At 52.8% G+C, this 25945-nt stretch overlaps 1 protein-coding gene across 1 annotated transcript in view; it reads right to left on the bottom strand.

Moving 5' to 3' along the window:
• Positions 1 to 25945, bottom strand: part of LOC135255757 (neural-cadherin-like) — a 185837-nt gene that overhangs the window by 55056 nt on the left and 104836 nt on the right. Inside the window, exons 15-21 of the mRNA XM_064337323.1 lie at positions 25607 to 25793; positions 24042 to 24185; positions 20811 to 21094; positions 17336 to 18983; positions 16407 to 16500; positions 14040 to 14224; positions 8947 to 9179 (exon numbers count right to left, since the gene is read on the bottom strand). Of these exons, the coding sequence (XP_064193393.1) occupies positions 8947 to 9179; positions 14040 to 14224; positions 16407 to 16500; positions 17336 to 18983; positions 20811 to 21094; positions 24042 to 24185; positions 25607 to 25793 (2775 nt within the window). The remainder of the gene's footprint in view (positions 1 to 8946; positions 9180 to 14039; positions 14225 to 16406; positions 16501 to 17335; positions 18984 to 20810; positions 21095 to 24041; positions 24186 to 25606; positions 25794 to 25945) is intronic.

Raw genomic sequence — 25945 nt, 5'->3', positions numbered from 1 at the left:
CTGGCTGTAGGACTGAGAGGGAAAAATCACAAAGAGAGGTGTGTGCTTTGGGGAGGGGGGGGGGGGGAAACGTGTACTACAGAGAAAGCTGAAATGAATGTAAGGAGAGGGCTAAAGGCAAATTATAAATCACTAAAGACGGGCACTGAGCAGCAGCCAGAAATTGCAAACAGGATCTCCCCTAAGCCTGCAGTGGCAGCATGAGCAGGTGGGCTCAAAAGTCTCCCTCCATCTCCAGCATAATCACAATGCGGCACCACACAGGGAAATGGAGAGGTGCAGAGGTACTGACGCACGCACACGTGCACAGGCACACACACTCACAGTCACACAGGCGCACATGCACATGTGCAGAGTCACACAGTAACACACGCACACACACACACATGTGCACAGTCACACAGACGCACCCACACACACACACATGTGCAGAGTCACACAGTAACACACGCACACACACACACATGTGCAGAGTCACACAGTAACACACGCACACACACACACACGTGCACAGGCACACAGGCACACACACTCACAGTCACACAGGCGCACATGCACATGTGCAGAGTCACACAGTAACACACGCACACACACACATGCAGAGTCACACAGTAACACACGCACAAACACACGTGTGCACAGTCACACAGACGCACCCACACACACACACGCGCACAGTCACACTGACGCACCCACACACACACAGGTAGGCACACAAGGCACACAAACACACACACATAGGTAGGCACACAAGCATGTGTGCACAAACCACACAGACACACACACATTGACATGCCCGCACACACGCATATACAGATATACATATGCATGCACACGCACAGACACACACACACACACACACACACAAGCATGCACACACACAAATACTGTATACAGACATACATACGCATGTACGTGAGCAGACACACACACACAGACCCATTCCTTTAGACACATGGTTTAGATTCATTTAGAGCCACAGCACCAGCACAGCAGACCTCAAATTAAATGGAGCTTTCTTCCAGACTGAGATTATGATTGAGGTTTCCATGAGAAGGCAATCCTTCCAAAATATGATTAACATTTCATTTTAATTTTAGAACATTGTTCTAAAAACCAAACAGAGAACCAAGCAGACTGGCTGTGACTACTGTACTTGCATGAGTCAGTCAGCACAGGGGTGGGTGACTCAGCAAGTGTGCACATGAGTGCGTGAATGAGTGAGTGAGTAGGTGACTCAGCAAGTGTGCACATGAGTGCGTGAGTAAGTGAGTGAGTGCGTACATGAGTGAGTGAGTGTGTACATGAGTGAGTGTGTGTGTGAGTGAGTGAGTGAGGGTGTATATGAGTGAGCGAGTGTGTACATGAGTGAGTGAGTGAGTGTATATGTGAGTGAGAGAGTGAGTCAGTGTGTACATGAGGGAGTGACTGAAGTGAGTGAGTGTACAAGAGTGTGAGTGAGTGAGTGAGTGAATGAGTGTGTATATGAGGGAGAGTGGGTGAGTGAGTGTGTACGTGAGTGACTGAGAGAGTGCGAGAGTGATCGTGTACGAGTGAGAGAGTGAGTGATGAATGAGTTATTGAGCAGTGAGTGAGTAGATGTGTAAATGTGTAGGTCAGTGGGTAAGTGAATGATTCAGCGTGTTACTGACAGAACTAATAGATGAGTGCATGTCTGAGTGTGTGTGTACACGTACTCCTCTGCATGTAGTTACAGGAATTCAGTAATAGTTTACACAGTGTAAACACACAGTCAGCAAATATTCTCCTTAAAGCTCCTGCACAAAACTCCATAGCACTTCCAGGGGGATGATTAATGGCCTTTTCCATCACTGCCTCACACCGCAGCAGAGCAGATCTGCACACCGTGCTGGAGGACTGCTCCACATCTCAACTGGCTGCCGGGCGCTGTCACTGGGAGCGCCTGTGCTACTGCACTCCCGGTCACACAGGCCTGGCTGCCGGGCGCTGTCACTGGGAGCGCCTGTGCTACTGCACTCCTGGTCACACAGGCCTGGCTGCCGGGCGCTGTCACTGGGAGCGCCTGTGTTACTGCACTCCCGGTCACACAGGCCTGGCTGCCGGGCGCTGTCACTGGGAGCGCCTGTGTTACTGCACTCCTGGTCACACAGGCCTGGCTGCCGGGCGCTGTCACTGGGAGCGCCTGTGTTACTGCACTCCTGGTCACACAGGCCTGGCTGCCGGGCGCTGTCACTGGGAGCGCCTGTGCTACTGCACTCCTGGTCACACAGGCCTGGCTGCCGGGCGCTGTCACTGGGAGCGCCTGTGTTACTGCACTCCTGGTCACACAGGCCTGGCTGCCGGGCGCTGTCACTGGGAGCGCCTGTGTTACTGCACTCCTGGTCACACAGGCCTGGCTGCCGGGCGCTGTCACTGGGAGCGCCTGTGCTACTGCACTCCCGGTCACACAGGCCTGGCTGCCGGGCGCTGTCACTGGGAGCGCCTGTGCTACTGCACTCCTGCTCACACAGGCCTGGCTGCCGGGCGCTGTCACTGGGAGCGCCTGTGTTACTGCACTCCTGGTCACACAGGCCTGGCTGCCGGGCGCTGTCACTGGGAGCGCCTGTGTTACTGCACTCCTGGTCACACAGGCCCTGTTCAGGGGGAATGTCTCCTCTGCTCTAACTGGAATTTTATGGCTACACTTGAAAGGGAGCTACTGGTTTTCAAAAGAAGAGGGGGCAGCGCGCGCGTGTGTGTGTGTGTGTGTGTGTGTGTGTGTGCAGCGTATGTCCCACCGAAAGGAAGGGTGGGGGGCGGAGACTGGGGGTCCTGACAGAAAGAGGCAGGAACTGCTCTTCAGGCACTTTGGGCACGACAGTGACGGTAGGGGAGGGGCTTCAACCACAACACCAAACCCCCCCCACCCCCCCCCCTCTGTTCTGGGACACACCGTTCTGCGCCACCACGTCCACATTCCCCGTGTCACCTTAATATGCAAATCACCCCCGAGAAAAGGTCACCGGCATTCTCTTCTGTGAGGCTGAATACTGAAAGGATGAGACAAGCCAACAACATCCCTCCCTCCCCCTCCCCCTCCCTTCCCTCCCGCCCTCCCTCCCTCCCCCCTCTCCCCACCTCCCTCCCTCTCCCCCTTCCCTCCCTCCCTCTCCCCACCTCCCTCCCTCCCCCCTCCCCCCTCTCCCCCCTTCCTCCCTCCCTCCCCCCACCTCCCTCCCTCCCTCTCCCCACCTCCCTCCCTCCCTCCCTCTCCCCCCTCCCTCCCTCTCCCTCTCCCCCCTCCCTCCCCCCCCCTCCCCCCACCTCCCTCCCTCTCCCCCTCCCACCCTCCTCCCTCTCCCTCGTTCCCTCCCTCTCCCCCACCTCCCTCCCTCCCCCCCCCTCTCCCCCCTCCCCCCTCCCCCCCTTCCCCCTCCCTCACGCTAACCGCCTCCCACATCTGTTTAAAAGACACAAATGCCAATTACGCTCCGTCGTCAATCACAGGCCGTCGCCCGGGGAAACGGCTCGCTCATCAATATTAACCAAGCGGCTAATGGGATGGGTGGGGGGGGGGGGGGGGACCGGCCTCCGTCCTGAAACAGCTGTCCTTCGCCCCGCTCTCGCTGACGGAGGCAGGCAGGCAGGCAGGACGGGACGGGGCGGGGCGGGGCGGGGCGGGACGGGGCGAAGGCGCAGTCGTTTCGCGGTTATTCCACGCCTCTCTGGTTTACACGCAGCCCCCAGTCTGGAGGTCGCTGCCGTGCCCGTGTGTGCCCACGTGTGCCCGCAGGCCGGGCATTATAAAAAACCACAGCAGACCGAGTCACTGGAGCCGGAGAGGGCACGCTCTACCCCCCTCCTCCTGCACCCCCCTCCCCCTCCCCACCCCCCCTCAGCCCCGGCAGGGAAGAACTCCTGAACTGGAAATCTGGAGGGGGGGGGGCTTTGAATAAGACTCGTATGAAACGCATTCCCCTGGGAGGGGTGCCCTTCTCGCGCTCTTTAAATGGGGCGTGTACCGCTTAATCCTGTCAGATTTAATGGAAGGATCCAGAGGCATCGGCCATGAAGACCGATTCAACAGCAGGTCAGGAAAACTAAGGCACAGATTGGGGTTCTCACTTTAAATTAAATTAATATCCAGTGGAGGAGGTAAAGGTCAGCGGAACAAAGAGAGAACCCACACAGGGGCCCCAAACACACAGGGGCCCAAAACAAACAGGGGCCCCAATTACACAGGAGCCCCAATCACACAGGGGCTGCCATCACACAGGATCCCCACAAACACAGGGGCCCCAATCACACAGCAGCTCCACACACAGGGGCCTCAATCACATATCGGGCCCAGTAACACAGGGGCCCCAACCCACATGGGCCCCAATCACACAGGAGCCCCAATCCCACAGGGGCCCCAATCACACAGGGGCCCCAGTCACACAGGGGCCACCATCACACAGGGGTTAGGGTTAATCTGAAGACTGCCACCAGAAAACGTGTTTAAATGTGACGCCTGTGGTTCCACGCTTCTTTTTTTAAAACCTTGAACGTGGTGAGAAAAAAGAAAACATAAGAAAAGAAAAGAAAAGAAAAGGAGGGAAAAAAGAAGCTCCCGAAAAGCTTGTGGGAAGTGATACTTTTGATCCATCTGCTGTTCTCACTTCCCCTAAAGCGCCGCTAAGTGAGAGGGATATTTAAATCGCTCGTACCTGCGCCTGGAAACAGCGCCCGGACAGCGCCCCCCCCCGCCCCCCTGCCCCCCGGCGCCCCTGGCAAGGGTACCACCTGCCACGCCCGCTGGTGTTCGCACACTTCACTGCCACTTTAACACGCTGCAGACAGCCAAGGAGGTGACAGCTTCTGGGGACTTGCGAGACTGCATATCCCAGCAGGCAGTGGGCTCTCGAGGGTCCCTCACACACCACGCATGGGAAGTGTAAGGGTGATGACTGAGAGTGGGAGCGAGGGAGAATCTATTTATAACGGAGGGGTGTGGCTCACGAGTTCTCTAATCTGTCCCCCTCTCTGCATCTCTCTCTCTATCTCTCTCTCTCTCACACACACACATCAAATGATGAAGAGCACAGATTGCTTTGAAGCAATCCGCTGGGCAGTGTGTGTGTGTGTGTGCACAGGTATGGTGATCCGCAGCCAAAGATAATTTGCCACACATTTGTGTGTGAAATGCATTAACAAATTTGTGTGAATGTGTGTGTGTGTGTGTGTGTGTGTGTGTGTGTGTGTGAGGGGAGGAGGATTCGCTGTCTGATGTGAGTCAGAGCGCATCTGGACAGAATCGCTTTGATTCACAGCTCATGTCCAATTGCATCGCGACACCGTTTGAAACGCGTCCAGCGAAAGCTGCGTTTAAAAATGAATCTAATTCCCTTTCACGCCGAGCCAGTTACACATTCTGCAAACTCCTGACTAACTGGAAGGTCAGCCACTCCGAGGACAAACATCTCGGCAGCTGTAGATAGATGGATGGATAATGGACAGACAGAGCTGTAGATGGATGGATTGATAATGGACAGACAGAGCTGTAGATAGATGGATGGATAATGGACAGACAGAGCTGTAGATGGATGGATTGATAATGGACAGACAGAGCTGTAGATAGATGGATGGATAATGGACAGACAGAGCTGTAGATGGATGGATTGATAATGGACAGACGCTGTAGATAGATGGATGGATAATGGACAGACACAGCTGAGATAGATGGATGGATAATGGACAGACAGAGCTGTAGATAGATGGATGGATAATGGACAGAGCTGTAGATAGATGGATGGATAATGGACAGACAGAGCTGTAGATAGATGGATGGATAATGGACAGACAGAGCTGAAGATAGATGGATGGATAATGGACAGACAGCTGAAGATAGATGGATGGATAATGGACAGACAGAGCTGTAGATAGATGGATGGATAATGGACAGACAGAGCTGTAGATAGATGGATGGATAATGGACAGACAGAGCTGTAGATAGATGGATGGATAATGGACAGACAGAGCTGTAGATAGATGGATGGATAATGGACAGAGCTGTAGATAGATGGATGGATAATGGACAGACAGAGCTGTAGATAGATGGATGGATAATGGACAGACAGAGCTGTAGATAGATGGATGGATAATGGACAGACAGAGCTGTAGATAGATGGATGGATAATGGACAGACAGAGCTGTAGATGGATGGATGGATGGATAATAGACCGGCAGCTGTAGATAGATGGATGGATAATGGACAGACAGAGCTGAAGATGGATGGATGGATAATGGACAGACAGAGCTGTGGATAGATGGATGGATAATGGACAGACAGAGCTGTAGATAGATGGATGGATAATGGACAGACAGAGCTGTAGATAGATGGATGGATAATGGACAGACAGAGCTGTAGATAGATGGATGGATAATGGACAGACAGAGCTGTAGATAGATGGATGGATAATGGACAGACAGAGCTGTAGATAGATGGATGGATAATGGACAGACAGAGCTGTAGATAGATGGATGGATAATGGACAGACAGAGCTGTAGATAGATGGATGGATAATGGACAGACAGAGCTGTAGATAGATGGATGGATAATGGACAGACAGCTGTAGATAGATGGATGGATAATAGACAGACAGAGCTGTAGATAGATGGATGGATAATGGACAGACAGAGCTGTAGATAGATGGATGGATAATGGACAGACAGAGCTGTAGATAGATGGATGGATAATGGACAGACAGAGCTGTAGATATATGGATGGATAATGGACAGACAGAGCTGTAGATAGATGGATGGATAATGGACAGAGCGGTAGATAGATGGATGGATAATGGACAGACAGAGCTGTAGATAGATGGATGGATAATGGACAGACAGAGCTGTAGATAGATGGATGGATAATGGATAGATAGGTGCCTAGATGAAGGGTTTTTACCAGAATATTAGCCTGCCACCTAACTGTTAAAAAGGTCAGCAAAAAGGCAATTTCATCAGTTACATACACCTCAGCATTATACCCTACTCAACCCTACAGTACAGTTTACTTACTACTTTCAACCTGAGTAAATTCTCTCTCTCTCTCTCTGTTTCTTATACACACACACACACACACACACACACCTATAGCTTCTCCCTTTTCATCCTTTAAATTCAAAACAAGAACAGCCAGGGAATATCTCCCCTGTTCGAGAGAGAGAGAGAGAGAGAGAGCAAGAGACAGGGAGAGAGAGAGAGGGAGAGTGTGTGTGGTAACTGTTCATTCATTTCTAATCTTTGATGTTGTGTCTCTCAGTGTTAGATGTATGTCCTTGTTTTGTTTAATACAGTATCCTTTGGCAATACAAAACGTAGTGTGCCATGCCAATAAAGCAAATTGAATTGAATTAAATTGAATTAAATTGAAATGAATGGAACAGAACTGAACTGAACTGAGCGAGAGAGTGAGCGAGAGAGAGAGAGAGAGAGAGAGCGGGCGTTCCGTGTGATATTTGCCGGCATTAGAATTCCAAACATTAATATCCCCGGCCTTCGCCTTCATCCGAATCCCCTCCACGTCCCGCGCCACCCTCGTCAGCGTCTGCTCCGGCGGCGGCGGGCGGCGGGCGGGATCCAAAGGAACAGACAAGAGAGGCCGAAAAAAGACGCCGCCGCTCCCCCCCGCTCCCCCCCCCGCCCCTCCGCCCCCGCCCCCGCCCCGGGAGGAAGAACCGGTAAACACCGCTTCCCAGAGAAAAACAAAAACTAAATAACCCAGCGCGCAAAACTTAAAGCCCAACGGACGGGTGAGAGGGGAGGAGGGAGAGGAGGAGGAAGAGCAGGATGAAGGTGATCTGTTATTACAGTTGGGAGAGAATGCCACGGACCGGACGTACTGCAGGAGCGCTCCCCTGACCGTACCCATGGAAACAGAAATCAGTGGACAACATTTCATTCGCTCTGAATGACAGGAAATAAATGCAGTGCTTCATTTGTATGCACTGATGAAAGAGAGTAATGACTAACTCACGGCATATCATATCATATCGTATCATATCATATTATATTATATTATCCATCCGTCCATTATCTATACCCGCTTAACCTGGGCAGGGTCGCGGGGGGGGTGCTGGAGCCTATCCCAGCGTGCATTGGGCGAGAGGCAGGAATACACCCTGGAGAGGTGGCCAATCTATCGCAGGGCACACACACCATTCACACACACCATTCACACACACCATTCACTCACACACTCACTCACTCGTACATCAATATACAGCGATGTCGCGGGTTACATGTGTGAAAGGGGCCTTTTATCAGGCCATTCTAAAGGGGGTGGGGGGGGGCAGTTTCCATGGACACAGCGCTGCTGGGGGGGCTCCCCGGACCCACCCCAGTTAACCTGTCAGACAGCTTTAACGCACCTGGGATTAGCCTGGCCTATTAATAATCTCCCAGTCGAACGTGCTCTTACTCTCCTTCCTCTCCGCTCCATCACTCCGGGGAGATCGGAATGGCCTCTCGTCTCTGCGCCCTTCCACTTCGTCTTACTTATTATTCACTCACCCCCCCCCCCACACCCCCCCAACGCGTGGCACCACGCCAGAATCCCTTCACATTACAGTAATTTATTCGACAGGCGCACATAACCAGGCTGGCTCGGTGTCAAGACATGAATAGCGTTTGCAGATTTAGAGGAATATTTCATTACATCAGGTTGCGCTGTAGCCTTGATACTCCACTCCACAAGGCCACAGGAGAAGAGCTGGTTTCATTTACCACCGGATGGTTAATTGATTGATCGACGTCACCGATTGGCCCAGAGAACACACTCACCTCGTGTCCCAGGTCTAAAATCTGATTGGCTGGGACGATTTGGAAAGCAGCAGTGTTACTGGCCTGGGATTGGCTACATTTGGGCATTCCTGTGTAAGGGGGGGGGGGCGGCTGTGGATTGCCCGTGGATTGCGTTGCTGTGGGAACGGGACGGCGGACGCGCGCGCGTACCTTCTGTTTGTGCGCGGCGAGGTAGCCGTGCAGTCTCTCGGGCCGCAGGTAGGGGGCGCCCTTCACGGCGAAGCGCACGTCCAGCGTCCTCTCCCGCACGTCCAGCAGGCCGAAGACGTCGACGTCGCCGGCGCCGACGGCCAGCATCTCCGACAGGAAGTCCCGGAGCCGCTCGTACCGGCTCCGCCCGCCGGCCGGGCGCGAGAGGAACTCCGCCGCCGTGACGTCTGGACGACGGGGGGGGACACACACAGAACCCCGCCCCACCCACCCCTCGGTTAGCTACCGCACGCCACGCAACTCACGTTCATCACAAAAACACATTCATCCCAGAGCAGCGGGGGGGTAAGGAGATAACTTACGAACTCAAAAACTCTTCAGCAAAGAGAAGCCAAAGCATTATGCGATTGGTGTCAGAAGGAGCTAAGGGGAGCCTTTGTAGAACGCGCGTCATTATTAATTTAACCGGGAAAATGGCGAACATTGCTGGGCTGGATGGATAATCTCATTATTATGTTATGGTTGTTGTGTTATCTTTAAGTTAAGTTAAGTTAAGTTGAGTTAAGTTACGTTTACACCTGTGAGTCACCCTTTCTGGTTCAAAGGAGCAAGTGTCGCAGTAGGAAGGAGGACAGAGGAAGCTTCCTTGTACGTGGAGGAGCAGCCAATTTCCATGACAATTCCCCCTCCATGGCCAGGGCCACAGCAGCAGGATTACCATGGTACTGTATAATAGTGTTAAATTAAGGTCCAGGGCGAAGGCGGCTCTAGAAGTCCCCTGCTTCGATTTGGAGGTGGCAGTGCGGTATTGCTGTCAATGACAGTTTCTAAGGCAGGGGGAAAAAAAAAAAAAAAAAAACTTTATACGCTGAGTGACTTTGCTGAGAGCCCAAGACGTTTTTAATTGCCTGAAATCCTTCCAACGAGCCGTTAGAAACAGTCATAATTCCCCGGGGGAGAAGCGAACAGACGCTGGTCTTTAATGTCTCCCTCCCTCCCTCCCTCCCTCCCCGGCATTCAAATCCCCCGAGCTGGAGGTGGCAACTCTCCGCCTATACCTTGGTTCCCACGGATACGGGAAGTCTCTGATTCTCTTCCTACAGTATCGGATAAGTATCCCCTCGTCCTAGTGTGTAGTTGTGTGTCATTTGTTTAAAAAAAAAAGAAGAAGCCTGGAGCCCTTAATTGTCTGGTAGGAGGACGCAGGTATGAGAGCTCAGCACTGGATCAAAAGGAAGGAAGTCTGCCCCCATCACGTTTAACAGGGAACTTTCAAACGGGACAGGCGATGGACCCGCCCCGGCAGAGGCTCCAGCAGGTGTATTTCCACCCCTTTACTGACGGGACGTCCCGGTCTGAGTCGACCGGCACCGCTGGGGCAGCCCGCCCATCCCTCACCCCTCACCCCCGCCCCCCCCAGCGCCGAACAGAGCACCCAAACTCCAATGGGCCAAACGGAGAGACAAATGGTTTTAAGAGCAAGCACACCTGCAGCTCAGGGACTCGACCTGCGCAGATGGGTGTTAACACTTTTCACAGCCCGGGGGGGGGTGAAAGGTAGGAGGAGGTGGAAAAGAAGCAGGAAGGGGAGATAATGAGGTCTCCGATCTGACAGGGCGTTGAGTTAGAGCCGGGCTGGTGTTGATGCCTCCGCCACAGTGTTAAATCTCCTTCCCCCGACGAATCATTTTTCAATTTCTTTTTATTGATCTCATAACCGCGGCCTGTGGGAATGCAAATTGATGTTGCCGCTCTTACTTGATTATCCCAACACAAGAGGCATTTTCCCCTTCTCTACCCCCCCCCCCTCCCTCCCCCCCATCTCCAACCCCCTGACACCTAGCATCAAAATCACAATTTAAAAAATAATAATAATAATACATTTTTAAAAACATGCAGAATCAGCCAGGTGTTTTAGCTCGGTCAAAACTTTCGGTGTTTATTTTGTGATTACCCCCTCCCCCCACCCCCAGCCCCAGCGCCGAAGCTTTCAGGCGAAGGTAACCCTGCTCTTGGGTGTTAACGACTCTGCTCGCTCGCTCCACAAGCTCACCGCTTTCACAGCCTCACAATCAATCTTCCTCGCTCGTGAGAGGAGGAGAAAAAAAATAAAAACACACCCTCTCTTAAATCTCCGCTCAGCACAACTCAACAGACTTATGTGTCCTCTCTGCCTTCGAGATTTGTCATCAAAATGAGATTTCAAATGTCAAGAAGACTGACAATAATACCGTGAGTACATCTTTTTTTTTTTTTCCCGCCTTTTTTTTTTCCTATCTTCAAGAGTTGCGTTCGGTACTAATGTTGTGAAAGAGGTCCCGTGGACAGAGTCACAGTGGCTAATGCTTTGGGCTGGGCTGGGCTGGCCAATCGCAGTCCTGCGGACCCTTCTGTGCGCTGGCCTTTGTGACAACTAATCCTGTGATTAACTAACCTAATTGAGATCGCCCCCCCCCCCCCGCCATCTTAATTTACTCAGAATCCAGGTTTGGCTAATTTCCAATGACTTTTTAAACTCTGTGCAAGCAGCTCGTGAGAGGCCGGAAACGGGTTATTATGGGCTGGAGTAGGGACCGGGGGGGGGGGCCCACACGCTGCGGGTCACAGAACCGAACCCGGGGAGCCCTGGGTCGCGGGTAGCGGGGTGCGGGTGTAAGCGCTGTGGGTTTAGCCGCCTGGGGGGGGGGGTCGACGCAGCAGAAGCGCGCGGTACGGTGCTCCCGCCCAATATCGGCAATTACCAAGCCAAGGCTACAGCTGCCGATAAGCAGGGGGGCGGGGGGGGTCGTAAAAAAAGAGAGGTCGTAAAAAAACTTGCATGTGTAAATAATGATGGCGCCCGACTTAAAATAAAACTTTATTATTTCATAAAACCGCAGCGCATTACATCTTTATAAAATATCAATATAAACGTAATAGTCTGGCCGTTTCTTTCTTTTTCTTTTTTTCTTCTCTCCTCTCGACAAATGGCCCCGCGAAGCCTAACCGCCAGCCTGTTAAAGCGAAAGCGCCTCCCCGTATTCTCGAGTCTCATCTTTTAAAACTGCGCAGGGAACGGCGAACGTTCCTTTGATGAAGAACAGTGAACCGGGGAACCGGGGCCTCCTCTTCCTCCCCTACCGCTTTCTGATCAGCGGCATCAAAGTGGAGACACTTATCTCTCGCGCTTAGAAGTCTGGCAGTTCAGATGCAAACGAGGAAGATTTATTTACCGCCAGCGACAGCAGGGGGGGGGGGGGGCACATCCCTTATTTATTGTTTTTTTTTTTTTTTTTTCTCTGGCAAAGCTGGAATGACAAGGTTTTTAAATCGTAAATTAGTTTTTTGTGTCCGTATTTGTGTTTTGAGAGCTGCGGCGCGGCGGACAGCAGGGAGCGATGTAGAGCAGCAGAAACACTGCGGTTTCCTGTGGGAGGTAAATGGGAAATGGTAAATGGACTGCATTTATATAGCGCTTTTATCCAAAGCGCTTTACAATTGATGCCTCTCATTCGCCAGAGCAGTTAGGGGTTAGGTGTCTTGCTCAAGGACACTTCGACACGCCCAGGGCGGGGTTTGAACCGGCAACCCTCCGACTGCCAGACAATCAGTCTTACCTCCTGAGCTATGTCGCCCTAGGAAGGAGGAATGCTCGTACGTGAGGATGGCGGTATAACAGGGAGGGGGGGGCGGGGGGGGGGCTGATGGGATAGCACAGGGGCCCTGCAGCTATTTATTTTTTAAATAAGGCAATGCCACCGGTACCTTTAGCAGCTACTCGATTAAGAAATAACTCACTGGCAAAGTGGGCCTTGAACTCCAAAACTGCCGAAACCTCCGAAGAATGCTCGATGGCCATCATATTACCCGCCGCTCTCTCAGCTTAACTCCCCAACAGTGAAAAGTGATATTATAGGACTGCCAGGAAATAGGGCTCCCTTTCCTGATGGGGGGGGGGGGGGAACAGGCCAGTTTTATTATTTTCTTTTTCATAAATATAGCGATAGGTGCTTAAAATGACTGATAATAAAGTGACCCCTGTGTTGGTAATTGCTTGCTGTCGGGTCCCGGGGCCCGGACGCCAGGCCCCCCCGTAGTGCGCCTGAGCGGGGTCTTAATGGGGCCCGGCGATAATCGAACAGGGCCCGAAAAAACGGAGTCTAACCCCACAGCTTTTTTGGGGGGTTTAGCCGTCACATTTTCCCAGCGACATGAGCCATCCACAGCGAGGCGATTGCCCGGAATAAACAGCGAATTTATAACACACAGGAGCGAAATGATTCCCGGTAATCTATTTTTATGTCAGGGACCGCGGTTTGACGGAGAGTCACTCACATTTATTTTGCTTATTTATTGTTTTTATCCTTTATTTTTTTACCAGGAGAACCCCACCGAGATCAAATTCTCTTTTTTTTTTTACGAGGGAGACATGCCATAAAACACAAAGTCAACAGCGAACACGACAATAATATTAACATTAAGAACAGGAGCACGCTTCGCTTACCGATTCATGAACTGCACGTTTCAAATTAGCAATCAAAATGTTGTTGCATCTTCCATGTCCTCCACAGTACGTTATATGTTTTATGTAACGATAGCCCTGGTTTTATATGATGAAACATAGCATGGCTTTGTCCACAAAAGAGACGAAACAATCTCATCTCAAGCAGGGTACCCACAGGGGTTGTTGTTAGCCGGTACCACAGTTTATCATTGGTGAGAATGACACAATGGATAGACAAATCAAAATTGTTGACTAACAGTAGACCAACATACATAGATGATGGATAGATAGATAAACAGATAGACATAAAGATGGACATGACAGATACACTATATAGCCAAAGGTTCACTGGAACTGAAGGGCCCAGACCAAACCATGCAAGCACAGCCCCAGACCAAGGGGTGTCCAGATACGTCTGGCATATAATGCAGAACAGTACTGTTGTACTGTAGTAGATAGATGATGATGATAGACAGATAGACAGAAAGATAGCTTAATAGATAATGTGTGATGATGCATAAATTGTGAGCACACAGTACACACACACGTAACTAAACGAATTAATAAATAGAATAAGAGATGTATTTATTTTCTGCTTTGGTACCTGCCACGCGGATCGAGGCTGAGTTGTAGATGGCCTCGTCCGGCAGCTCTTTAACGTGCACGGTCACCCCGGAGACCACGTCTGGCCACACCCCGTCTGACACGCGCACCCTGAACTCGTAGCTTCCCGTCGGGGTGTTCTCCTTGATGATCAGGAAGCCAGTCCTCCGGTTCAGGACAAAGTAGCTGCGCAAGGGGAGAGGGAGGGAGGGAGGGAGGGATGGAGGGAGGGAGGGAAGATTTGAGAGAGAAGGAGAGAGAGAGAAGGAGGGATGGTTTGAGAGAGGGTTTAAAAGAGATGGAGGGATGGAGGGAAGATTTGAGAGAGGGTTCAAGAGAGAAGGAGAGGGAGGGAGAGAGAAGGAGGGAAGATTTGTGAAAGAGGGTTCAACAGAAGGAGGGTTCGGCAGAGAGGGAGGGATGGTTGGCAAGGGAGAGCGGGAGGGAGGAAGAGGGTTTGAGAGAGAGAAAGAGAGAGGGAGAGAGAGGGAGAGGGAGGGAGGGGTAAACAAGGTCACCACACCCTCCCCGGCACTGCAGTACGATATATCTCGGCATTGAGCGGCGCTCTTATCCGCCACGCCTCACACAGATTACATTTTTACATACAATCCATTTATACGGCCGGATATTTCACCAGAGCGCCGCGGGCTCCGTGCCTTTCTCAAGGGCGCGACGGCGGCGGCGGCGGTGGCACAGTCCCAGACTGGGAATCGAGCCCGCAGCACCCCGCCGCGACAAGCGGGTCCCTAACCGCTGCCCCTGCCCCGCCGCCACAAACAAACCAAACCCCCCCTCAGCAACAAAGACTCCATTTCCCAGAGTGCACTCTGCGCCCCCGAACGTTTAGAATGCTAAACCGTCTTGCGAGGATCCCAAAATAAAAAGCGGATATTTATACCTCCAGGTTTTTTCTCCTCCTTCCCTTTTCCCTTTCAGGCCTGTGATGATTCGGCGGCGTTAAGAAGGGTGTAAATGTGACGGGCAGATATAAATACGCCCCTCTCTCTCCCCGGGGTGCGACGGCAGCGATGAGCGAGAGGAGATCAGGGCGGAGAAACCCTGCTAATAAACCACGCAGATTAAACGCTCACGCGCCTGGCGAAATAAATAAATAAATAAACCGATAGATAAATAAATAACACGAGGACTTTCACTGCTTGCTTTGAATGCGGGCGGGGGAGGGGGGGTGGGGGTGGGGGTGGGGGGGTTGCTCCTGTGAGCTGCTCGCCAGAGGAGAAAAAAAAAGGAACAGATTCTTTTTCTCTCGGCTGAGCCTTCGAGCTCCAGCGCTCCGTGACGCTTGCGGTGTTCGGAGGGGAACCTGACATCAATGGCCCAGGCGCACGTAGAGGGGACCCTTTTTTGTGCTCTCTCTCTCTCTCTCTCGTATTTTAAAAAAGGAAATCTGCACTCTGTTCAGGTGAGGAGCACCGGCGCTGCGACTGTCGCCTGGGGCCCGGGGACGGTTTTTATTTTCGCGAGAGCGCTGCGTGTGGGTCGGCCGCGGGCTTCGAACCCGCAGCCCTTTGTTTCCCTCCCTCGCACGCTTCACACGACCAGAGACGCCATTAAGCGCTTTGAGCTGAAGACCAAGGTCCCCGAGCCAAGGAAACTAATCACAGGCATACTGCTTCCCAGGGATCTGTGTCACAGCTTGTAATGGGCGTTTCAATTGGCTCGATAATCCCCCCCCCCCCCCCATCATGCCGTTCTTAATGCGAAGGAAGAACATTCAGGTGCAAAATGGCTGCCATGCATCACTGAGGTGGCAGAGCTGATGCTTCCCCCATTCACTGTGGAGACAATACCGATGGCAGAATTCGCATGTACCGGATTTGTGTGTGGGCCAGGGCCTACTGGGGGGGGGGGGGGGGGGGTTTGGGGGGATTGTGATCACAGACAGGAGGGGGAAGTGGGGGGTGGGGGGGCTGCTCAATGAACATTTCTGTGGTGAAAACTTAGTGGAAAGACAGTGAAAAGCCACCTAGGCATTCAAGGGAAAGCCCAGCTACATCTGAAGACTGAAAAGTTTTATAGCTGACTAGGAAGTAGCCAAGCTTTGGGTAAAACCTGAGCTATATTTGGGTTAATCAAGTCGTTTTTTTGTCAAAACATCTCTTAACCTGGATTTCCACCCTCTAGATGTGCAGATTCCAGCTTTTTGCTGAGCACAGGTGTCGGGGGGGCGGAGGGGGGGGGGGGGCAACCTTTGGTTTTCGGGTGTGCCAATTACCCATGACAAAGCACGCCACGGCCAGTGCACTGGGTTCATACAGAGCACTGCTGTACAGTATGAAGGCGATCGGCTGCTTCTGGGCACAGCGGTCCTGCGCGGGGGGGGGGAGGGGGGCGAAAGCGCTCTTACTTGGGCACGTGTCCCTCGAAGACGTACGTCTTGTTGTCCCAGTCGTCGGGGTCGGGGGCGTACACCTTCCCCAGGACCGTGGTGGCCAGCACCCCTGCTCGGGGAGAGAAGGGGGGGAAAAACGTCACAGCCTGGATTAACTCCACGCTCCTCCTTCGTTTCCTGAGTACGGAGAGACGCCAAGAGTACCGCCATTACTGGGTCCTCCCGCTATTACTGGGGCCTCCCGCTAACTCAGAAAAACTCTTTAAAAGCTTTAAAAGTCTCCCCCTCGTGGGCAACGCACCGTGATGTTTACACCAAACATTTTACCACCTTAAACGCAGTATTATTTCTCACATCTTTTGAATGGCTGCCCTCAATTATTTATTTTGCTCGGTGACTGAATCCAGCCCAATGAGACAGGAATGCTGGGTAGTGCTGAGACGACACTGAGGATTCACACTGCGCTGACTCACAGCACACTGTCAGTCAAAGACTTGTTTGAACCAATCAAGATGCTTTGCTCTCCACTACAGTGAGTCACTGACGGTGAGAACTGATGATTTTGGGGTTTTTACGATGGCTTGCATCGCCACTGAAAGCACGCCGCCTGTTTGTTTTCAGTTCCAAGTTTAGATCAGCACTCAAAGAGAGAACGTTGAGATAAAAGTCCCACTTTCAACGGAGCTTTTAGGGCCTGCAAACCCACTAGGAAACATCTTCCAAGCATCTGTGCCATTCAACCAAAACATCTTTCAGCAAAGTAAATCTGCGCCATTTTCTCCAATTACCTCAGAAGCTCTCAGCTCTGCCGCAATTCAGCGAAGACGACTCCTGCCTCACACAACTACTGTACTCACGAGTAAAGGAACATCTTTAAAAGGCATTTTTACGGACGCCTAAAAAAAACGGGTGTGTGTGTGGGGGGGAGGGGGGGGTAGGCTCACCTCTGTGACTGTTGACGTAGACGTTCTTCTCCCCGGCCTGGTGGGCGTGGTCGTTCTTGTCGCCGATGGTGACGGTGAGCGTGCCGGTGACGGTCCGGCTGGGGCGGCCGCTGTCGCGCATGACCACGGGCAGGCGGAACTCCTTCTGCCGCTCGCGGTCGAAGGCGCGCAGCGCGGTCACGGTGGCCGTGCCGTTGCCGTTGTCCTGCAGGTGGAAGTCGCGGCTGTGCCGGAGCTCGGCAGGCAGGGAGAAGGAGAAGGGCGGCCCGTTTTCGGGCGTGTCCCGGTCCACCGCGTGCAGGAGGGCGGAGGTCTGGTTGAGCCACACCACCTGGGGGCCGGGCGTGTTCTCCCACACCACAGGCCGGTAGGCCGCCTCGAACTCCGGCCCGTTGTCGTTGACGTCCAGCAGCGCCAGCTGCACCGTGGCGCTGCCCGTCTGCGGCGGGCTCCCCCGGTCCGTCGCCAGGACGACCAGGCTGTGCGCCGCCGCCGTCTCCCGGTCCAGCGGCCGGGCCACGGTCACCAGCCCCGCCTCGTCCACCGCGAACAGGCCGCGCGGGTCCGTCTCCGCGGCGATGCTGTACGCGATCTCCCGGTTGGGGCCCGAGTCGGCGTCGCTGGCCGCCAGCCGGACCACGCTGGTGCCCACGGGCACGTCCTCGCGGAAGGGCGGCGGGGCGTGGAGGTGGGGCACGAAGACGGGCGCGTGGTCGTTGTGGTCCTCCACCTGCACGAGGCAGTGCGTCAGGCTGGAGAAGTCCAGGTCCTCCACCTTGACGGTCAGGTTGAAGCGCTGGTCGCCGGGCCGCTCGTAGTCCAGCCGCTTCTTCAGCCGCACGGTGGCGCGCCGGTCCTGCCGGTGGCTCACCACGTAGAACTTCTGCTCGGGGTCGCCGCCCACGATGCTGAAGGTCAGCTGGGCGTTCGCGCCCGCGTCGGCGTCGGCGGCCGACAGCTCCAGCACGGCGGCGTCGGGCTCGCTGCTCTCCGACACGCGGGCGCCGCAGGGCCCCGCCGCGAAGCGCGGCGCGTGGTCGTTCACGTCCGTCACCCGGACGGTGGCGGTGCCCGTGCCCGCCATCCCGCCGCCGTCCCTGGCCTCCACCACCAGCAGGTAGGTCTCCGCCCGCTCCCGGTCCAGCCCCGCCTGCGCCACGCTGATGGTGCCCGTGCTGGCGTTGATGCTGAACGGCTCCGTCCCTCCCCCGCCCCCGGCCCCGCCCCCCGCCCCGGCCACGCCCCCCCGCGCGTTCCCCACGATCCTGTAGGTGAGCACGGCGTTCTGCCCCACGGTGGGGTCGTCCAGGTCGGTGGCGGTCATCTCCATGACCGAGGTGTCCGGCGGCGAGTTCTCCGGGACGCGCCCCTCGCAGCCGTCCGGCATGCAGGTGAAGACGGGCGCGTTGTCGTTGATGTCCCACACGTTGATGATGACGTCGGTGAAGCCCGTCAGGCCCTCGCCCGCCTCGTCCGTGGCCAGCACCACGAAGCGCCAGACGGCCCGCTCCTCCCGGTCCAGCGTCCTCTGCGCGTAGATCTTGCCCGTCACCTCGTCGATGACGAACTCGCTCTCCGCGCCCTGGCCGTGCAGGGAGTAGCGCAGGGACTCCTGGTCCGCGTCCTTGTCCGGGTCGGTTGCCGTCACCTGGCGGATGAAACGGAATGGCGGACGAGCTTCTCAACGGCGGGAGCATTCCACCCGCGCTTGAGAAGCGTTTCGTTATTGAACCACGCCGGCTTTCAGCCGTTCCGTTGGCTAGGGGTGCTTGGGTCTTCTCCCAACAGCCGAGAACGCGCTCGGCAAGCGTTAAAAACTTTCCGCGCTGACCTTTAAATGATCGCTATATTATTATTATTAAAACCCCACTCCTGTCAAATATATGATATTAATTCATCTCCCATGTTACTTGCACGCGGAGGTGAAGATATATATTGCGGCTTTTACATTTCATCAGTTTCGTGTTGCGTTCGGTAAATCACAGAGGCGTGAGTTTAAAAATAACAGGTGAGACGAACTACGAATTTACAGACTGAACGCGGTCCAACTTTCCTCCTTTCTCTTGACCCTGGTGGAATTGCTGAAAGTTTAATTTCAAAAAGCTGCAACGTGTTTATGAACCTCGATGTTATTCTTGTTAACTTCGTTAACTTCAAACATAGCACGTCTGCTTAAATACTGCCTTTTTAATAACCCAGTAAGATAAAAGAAAATGACATCAGATATTTTTTAGCTTAAAATACATATATATTAGCTTTATATTTCTAAATCTCAACCTTCAGCTAGGTCTGTAATTCGACATTATAACTATGAAGACTGACTGCAAAACGCATAAAACAAAACTTTTGTATACAAAAGAAAAAGTTGGATCAGCCAGCCTAGTTGGACACTAGTTGGGTTTTTGTTATGATTTAGTTCTGATTATTATTTATTTATTATTATTTATTTATTTTTACTGCACACTACTCCACAATATTTCAGAATACAATAAAAGTATTGTAAAACATTGACGAATGTGGTTAGAACCTCCTGGATATAAATATTCTGAGACTGCCAAAGAAATGACAAAGAAACGGGAGGACAAAATGAATCGATGATACGCCAGGTTCAATTAAAACTTTCTCCACTTCGCTAATTACAAATCACAAACCTAATTAACTCAACATTTCAATTTGTGTCAGATCCAGCAGACGCACGAGCAAGCCGGAACGTTCTGCAGGAATGAAATATTTCCAGTGTGGCGCCCCAATTAGCCCCGTTAATAATAAAAACATTCATCGCAAATGAATCGCATTCCAGACCGGAGAGGGCCAGAGAGTGCGTGTGCAATGCAGGTTGTGCTATCGCTTGACTCTCATTTAGGAGCCATTTACCTTCATTACTGTTCTAATGTTTGACACAGAAAAGTTTTATGAATTAATCGTTTTGTTTTTTTTTTACCGGCTGAAATAACAGACCCGACTGTTACTGTCCGTTGTAGTCCTCCGGTTGTTAGAACTCGGGCACAAACACAAACACAAAGGAAGCGCTACCGACAGATAGAGACTCACCTGTAGCACACAGACGGGGGGACAGAAAGTGTGATGCACAGACAGACGGGGGGACAGGAAGTGTGACGCACAGACAAATAGAGACTCACCTGTAGCACACAGATGGGGGGACAGGAAGTGTGAGGCACAGACAAACAGAGACTCACCTGTAGCACAAAGACGGGGGGACAGGAAGTGTGACACACAGGGGGACAGGAAGTGTGACGCACAGATAGACGGGGGGACAGGAAGTATGACGCACAGAGACTCACTTGCAGCCCAAAGACGGGGGAACAGAAAGTGTGACACGTACACAGACAGAGACTCACCTGTAGCACAAAGACGAGGGAACAGGACACACAGACAGCCGGGGGAACAGGAAGTGCGACGCACAGACAGAGGGGGGGACAGGAAGTGCGACGCAGACACACAGACAGAGGCTCACCTGCAGCACGAAGACGGGCGAGCCGTCCAGCTCCTCGGTCACGCTGCCGTAGTACTCGTTGACGGAGAAGACGGGCGTCTCATCGTTCTTGTTGGCCACGTTGACCACCACGGCGGCGTAGTCCTCCCACTTCCCGTCCGAGGCCAGCACCCGCAGGCGGTACCACTTCACCCGCTCGTGGTCCAGACGCTGCGCCAGGAAGATGGTGCCCACCTCGGGCTCCACGTCGAACGCCCCGCCCGTGTTGCCCGAGGTGATCTGGTAGCGCAGCTTGGCGTTGGCACCTGCAGTGTGGCGCCCGCATTAAAAAAATACGCCAGGATTAACAGCCGCTATAAACGCACGCGCGACCTGCCGTGCGCTTGTACTACAGATGTGTTGCCCTGAGCTATGTGCGGTTCTGTAGGTCTTGAATGCATGACCTCCTGGTGACCTCTTGGGCTAGAACTAGAAGAACCACGCAAGCCTGGTCCCAAAACACCAGACAACAGATGAACCACTCAACCCTAGATCTTGGGGAGGCTAGAACTCGAACCACTCAATCTTAGATCCTGGGGGGCTAGAACTACAACACTCAACCATGACCTTGGAGGGCTAGAACTAGAAGAACCACTCAACCCTAGATCTTGGGGGGCTAGAACTAGAACCACTCAACCCTAGATCTTGGGGGGCTAGAACTAGAACCACTCAACCCTAGATCCTGGGGGGCTAGAACTAGAACCACTCAACCCGTCCGTATCTTGGGGAGCTGGAAACAGAAGGACCACCCAACCCCAGATTTCGCCGACCGCGGTGTCCGTAGGCCCACCGCGGCCCAAGCTACGAAGGACAAGCGAGAGCGAGGCGTGTTTTTATTCCTTTCCTACTCGAGTACAGCACTTGACATTTAGATTCATTGTGCCCTCATCTCGCCCAGCTTTTATTTTATCTGCAGGTTCTCAAGACCGGCTGTGCTTCAGAGAGCGCAGGAAGAATCCAGCTTCAGCCATGGCTCAGACCCTCAGACAGGCAGCTCCACCACACAGGCATCCGCGGCTCTGCTTCTCAAGAGCAACAACGCTAAAGTGGGCTATTTTTACATACAACCTGCGCCATCCATTCCCGCGAGTACCATTAAAAAGACATTCGTTTGGATGTGAAATTACGCGTTCGTACGTACCATTCCCTATAAAAAAAATATAAAAGATCTGCACTTCAATCAAAGATCTGAGGTATAATAAAAAGACTGTGGGAACTTATTACACTTGCTTTGTTTAAGAAAGAGACATCCCTTGATAGAAATTCATTGCAGTGGGACCAAAAAAAAAAAAGATAAACGGGGAAATCTCATTCACCCTTTTACAGTTTTGTACATTCCAGTAATTACAGGAAAAATTCTGAATTCAACTGCGTTGCTCATCAAACAATTCTCCGAAAAAAGAATGAAATAAAACGATTTCCCAAACGGTGGGTATCAGGGGGGTGAGGAACGTTGCAATCAGACATGTAACATAATTATCGCTGTTTCCGAGCCCCCGCATTAAATATTCAGCTGGGGAACCGGGGGTTGGTTGGAGGGGTACACTCTCCGCTATCGGAATAAAAATTTAGCAGACTGGAGTTCCAGGCTCTGATAAACTCTTGAGGTTTGACTGATCCCTGCAGCCCGTGTGGATTATGGAACCAGGCTAAGTGAGGCTGCTGCGCATGCAAACGCTTTTGTTCAGATGATGGAGGGTTTCTACCCCCGTGCACCCCATTCATCAAGGGGTACAAGACTCCAGAGACATCCTGGCTTCCCCCATCGTCTCTCTCTCTCTCTCCTTCCCCCTCCTCCCTCCTCTCTCCTCTCCTTACCCCCTCCTCTCTCTCTCTCTCCTTCCCCCCTCCCTCTCTCTCTCTGCTCTCTTCCTCTCTCTCTCTCTCTACCTCCTCCTCTCTCTGTCTCCATCTCCCTCTCTCTCTCTCTCTCTTGCCCTCCCTCCCTCCCTCCCTCTCTCTTCCTCCTCCTCTCTCTCTCTCTCTCCTTCCCCTCCTCTCTCTCTCCCTCTCTCTCTCTCCTTCCCTCTCTCTCTTTCACTCTCTCCCTCTCTCTCCCTCTCTCTTTCTCTCTCTCCCTCTCTCTGTCTCCGTCTCCCTCTCTGTCTCAGACATGATAAATGGCTGATGTAACAGTACAACTATCCCAGCCGTTAGAGACTCATTGTTCTGCAGTGTGAGTGGAGGTGATCGAGCTGAGAGGGATTTATGGCCTTGGCGAGCTAGCTTGTGCGCGGCGGGAACGGCGGGAATGAGCGGGGCGGGGGGGGGGCTCGTGGGTCCGTCGGTCTACCGCCCCCCCACCGAACCCCACCCCCAAACAGAGACACGCACAAGAGCGGCCCCCGTCTAGGCCCGTGCGAAAAACTCGCACCTCGCATTCCACACTCACGTTCCGGAATACGGACAACAATCCAAGATTCCGCTCCACTGCGCGGTCACCTCAGGTTAAGACCGCAGCTGTTAGCTTGTTCCTCTCTCTGCAGTGACAATACGGAGAACCCAGGCAGGATTGAGTAGTGAACCATCTGCAGTGGGGGACTGAGCAGCCAGACCCAGGCAGAGGAAGACTGGGAAGGTGGCCAGGACACCAGGGTTAACACCCCTTCACTTTCCGCAGAGAGAGGTGTGTGGTAACAGGAAGTGACAAGAGCACGGCGCGCAAATCAATCTTTGCCTTTTAAAAACACTGAGCTGTCTGGCCTTGGGAGCCGCCGCCCTGATTTAGAGTTTACAATCTCGAACCGCCGGCCAAGAAGGCTGCACCAAAAGCCTTGGGTCTCGCTGGCTGCCTCCGCTAGGCACTTAGCGTCGCGTCGCGGGTACAAGCTTCGCGTTCAGGGACTGCAGGCGTACGGGGAAAAAAGGAAAAAAAAAAGCTTCTGTTCTCACAAAACCCCCGTGTGAAATCTACAGGGAAATGGCAGAGCATAGATCCAACCTCATCTGTACCTCAGGGGAATCAGGGTCTGATCAAACAAGAGCAGCTGTCACCCTATACCCCCCCCCCATCCCCCACTTCTCTCCCACCCCCCAAGCTTTTCTAAAAATATGTTTTTGTTTTTTCTTTTTCAAAAAAAAAGGAGAAAACAGAAATGTCGGTGACAAACATTCGCGGCTCCGTCTCTCTCTCTCTCTCTCTCTCTCTCTCTCTCTCTCTCTCTCTCTCGCTCTCTCGCTCTCTCTCTCTCTCTCTCTCTCTCCGCCACGTACCTTCATCTCCGTCGTTAGCGCTGACGGTGACGACGGCGAAGCCCACGTCGGCGTCCTCGTCCACGCTCACCTCGTAGACGCTCTGGGCGAAGACGGGCTTGTTGTCGTTCACGTCGCTGATGAAAACGCGCACGTACGCCGTGTCTGCGGAAAGCGATAAAGCCGGAGATTCAAAAAAAAAAAAAAAAAAAAAAACCGGCTGATCTTATTCTGTCACGGTTCTTTTTTACCCTCTCTCTCTCTCTCTCCTCCCCCCCTTTTCTCTCTGTTATTCTGTCTCTTCCCCGTTTTTTTTTTTTGTTGTTTCTTGAAGCCGTCAGCAGGCAGCTCTGAATGAGACCCCCCCCCTTGGGCTCGAGGCGAAGGCCTGTCTCGATCAAATATGCCGCGCGTGACACGAGCATCAGAAAAAGAACATCATTTGCAATACGCTCCTCCAGTTGAGATCAATTATTTAAGCGGGACGTGGAGAAAGTTTACCATTTTAACACTGGGGATAATGTCGCCCCGTTGGAGAAACGCAATAACCCCAAACTTTTTTTTCCTTTCCACTCTTTGATCCCTTTTGTGCAAAAACGGAAATTAAAACTCTCAAAGCCTCCACGGTAACAGGTTCGCGGGCAGACTGCGGCTCACCTGACCGCATTTTTCTTCTCTTTGTCATCGACGTTTGTTCATTTTTCCTCGATCACAGAAAGAGCGGAAATGTCGCCACGCCGTTCGACGAACACGCGCCTCATGCCTTTTCTCTGAAAGACCAGAGCCTGAAGTGAAGATGTTTTTTTCTCTTTTTAAAAAGCCGAAGTTTAAGTTTGCGCCGTTTCCCCTGCTTCACCGCGAGCTCTATTCCTGCCCCGAATGCCCTTTCAGACAGGAGGGCGCCCTCGCAAAAGGGAGAAACGGCAGAAAGCAGTTCTGAGGCTCCCTGCAATCGCTCAGCAGAAGGAGCCAATCGCAGAGAAGTTGTTTAATCTCTCTGAAGTACCCGCTCGGCCTCTTTATGTGCCTTCATCTAACATTTATAAAACCTTCCACTGCTGTGCGAAATGTATTTTTCTTTTCTCCCGCCCCCCTCCCCCCCACCCCTCACCTTTTAATATTTGAACAGTATTTGCGCCGTCGAAATACCACAACAGATGAAGTAGTCTAAAAAGCATTCTTCATACGCCGTGACAATGCCGTATGCAAAACACATCGGCCCGAAATTCATCGACGGGAGCTGAGCAAATTGCTCCGTCTGGAGAACTTAAAATAAAAAATAAATAACCCTCAAATGGATTTTTTGGAAGGAAAAAAAAAAAAAAAAACACAGCCTGATTTTTTTAAAATAAAAAAAAAAACCTCTCCCTGAAGCAAAGGTCCCCCCCTCCCCCTCCCACACCCCCAAGTATGAGTCAGGCAAATGTTTTTCGCAAATCATTTAGAACCCTTTCTCACACAACAGGCAACTGGTGCCATCCCTTTCGGGTTTGGTACGGACTGGCCGCTTTTAGGGGCCCTCCCTGCGTCTCCCCAGGGTGCAGCTAACGGGGTGCGGGGGGGTGGGGGGGGGCGGGGGGGCTCACCGGAGTTGGGCTGCCCGTTCTTCCCTGGCCGAGCCGACTCCCACCCGTCCACGGACTTCACCTCCAGCAGGTAGGAGCCCTTGGTCTCCCGGTCGAACACGGCCTCGGTGTAGACGGCCCCCAGCTCCGGGTCGATGCGGAAGTACTGGTAATCCCCACTGCGATCCTTCAGCAGGGAGTAGGTTATCTACGGGGGGGAGCGGGGGTGGGAGGTGAGGCAAGACAGGACAGGACAGGACAGAAGAGTTGGGGATCCTGGGTTCAGGATACTATGCTGATACATATCATTCATAACATCCAGTAAAAGAACTCATACCCATGTCATACTCAATATAAACT

This window comes from Anguilla rostrata, chromosome 5 (assembly GCF_018555375.3).
Source record: "Anguilla rostrata isolate EN2019 chromosome 5, ASM1855537v3, whole genome shotgun sequence".
NCBI lineage: Eukaryota > Metazoa > Chordata > Actinopteri > Anguilliformes > Anguillidae > Anguilla > Anguilla rostrata.
This window is presented reverse-complemented; position numbering and strand designations above follow the sequence as displayed.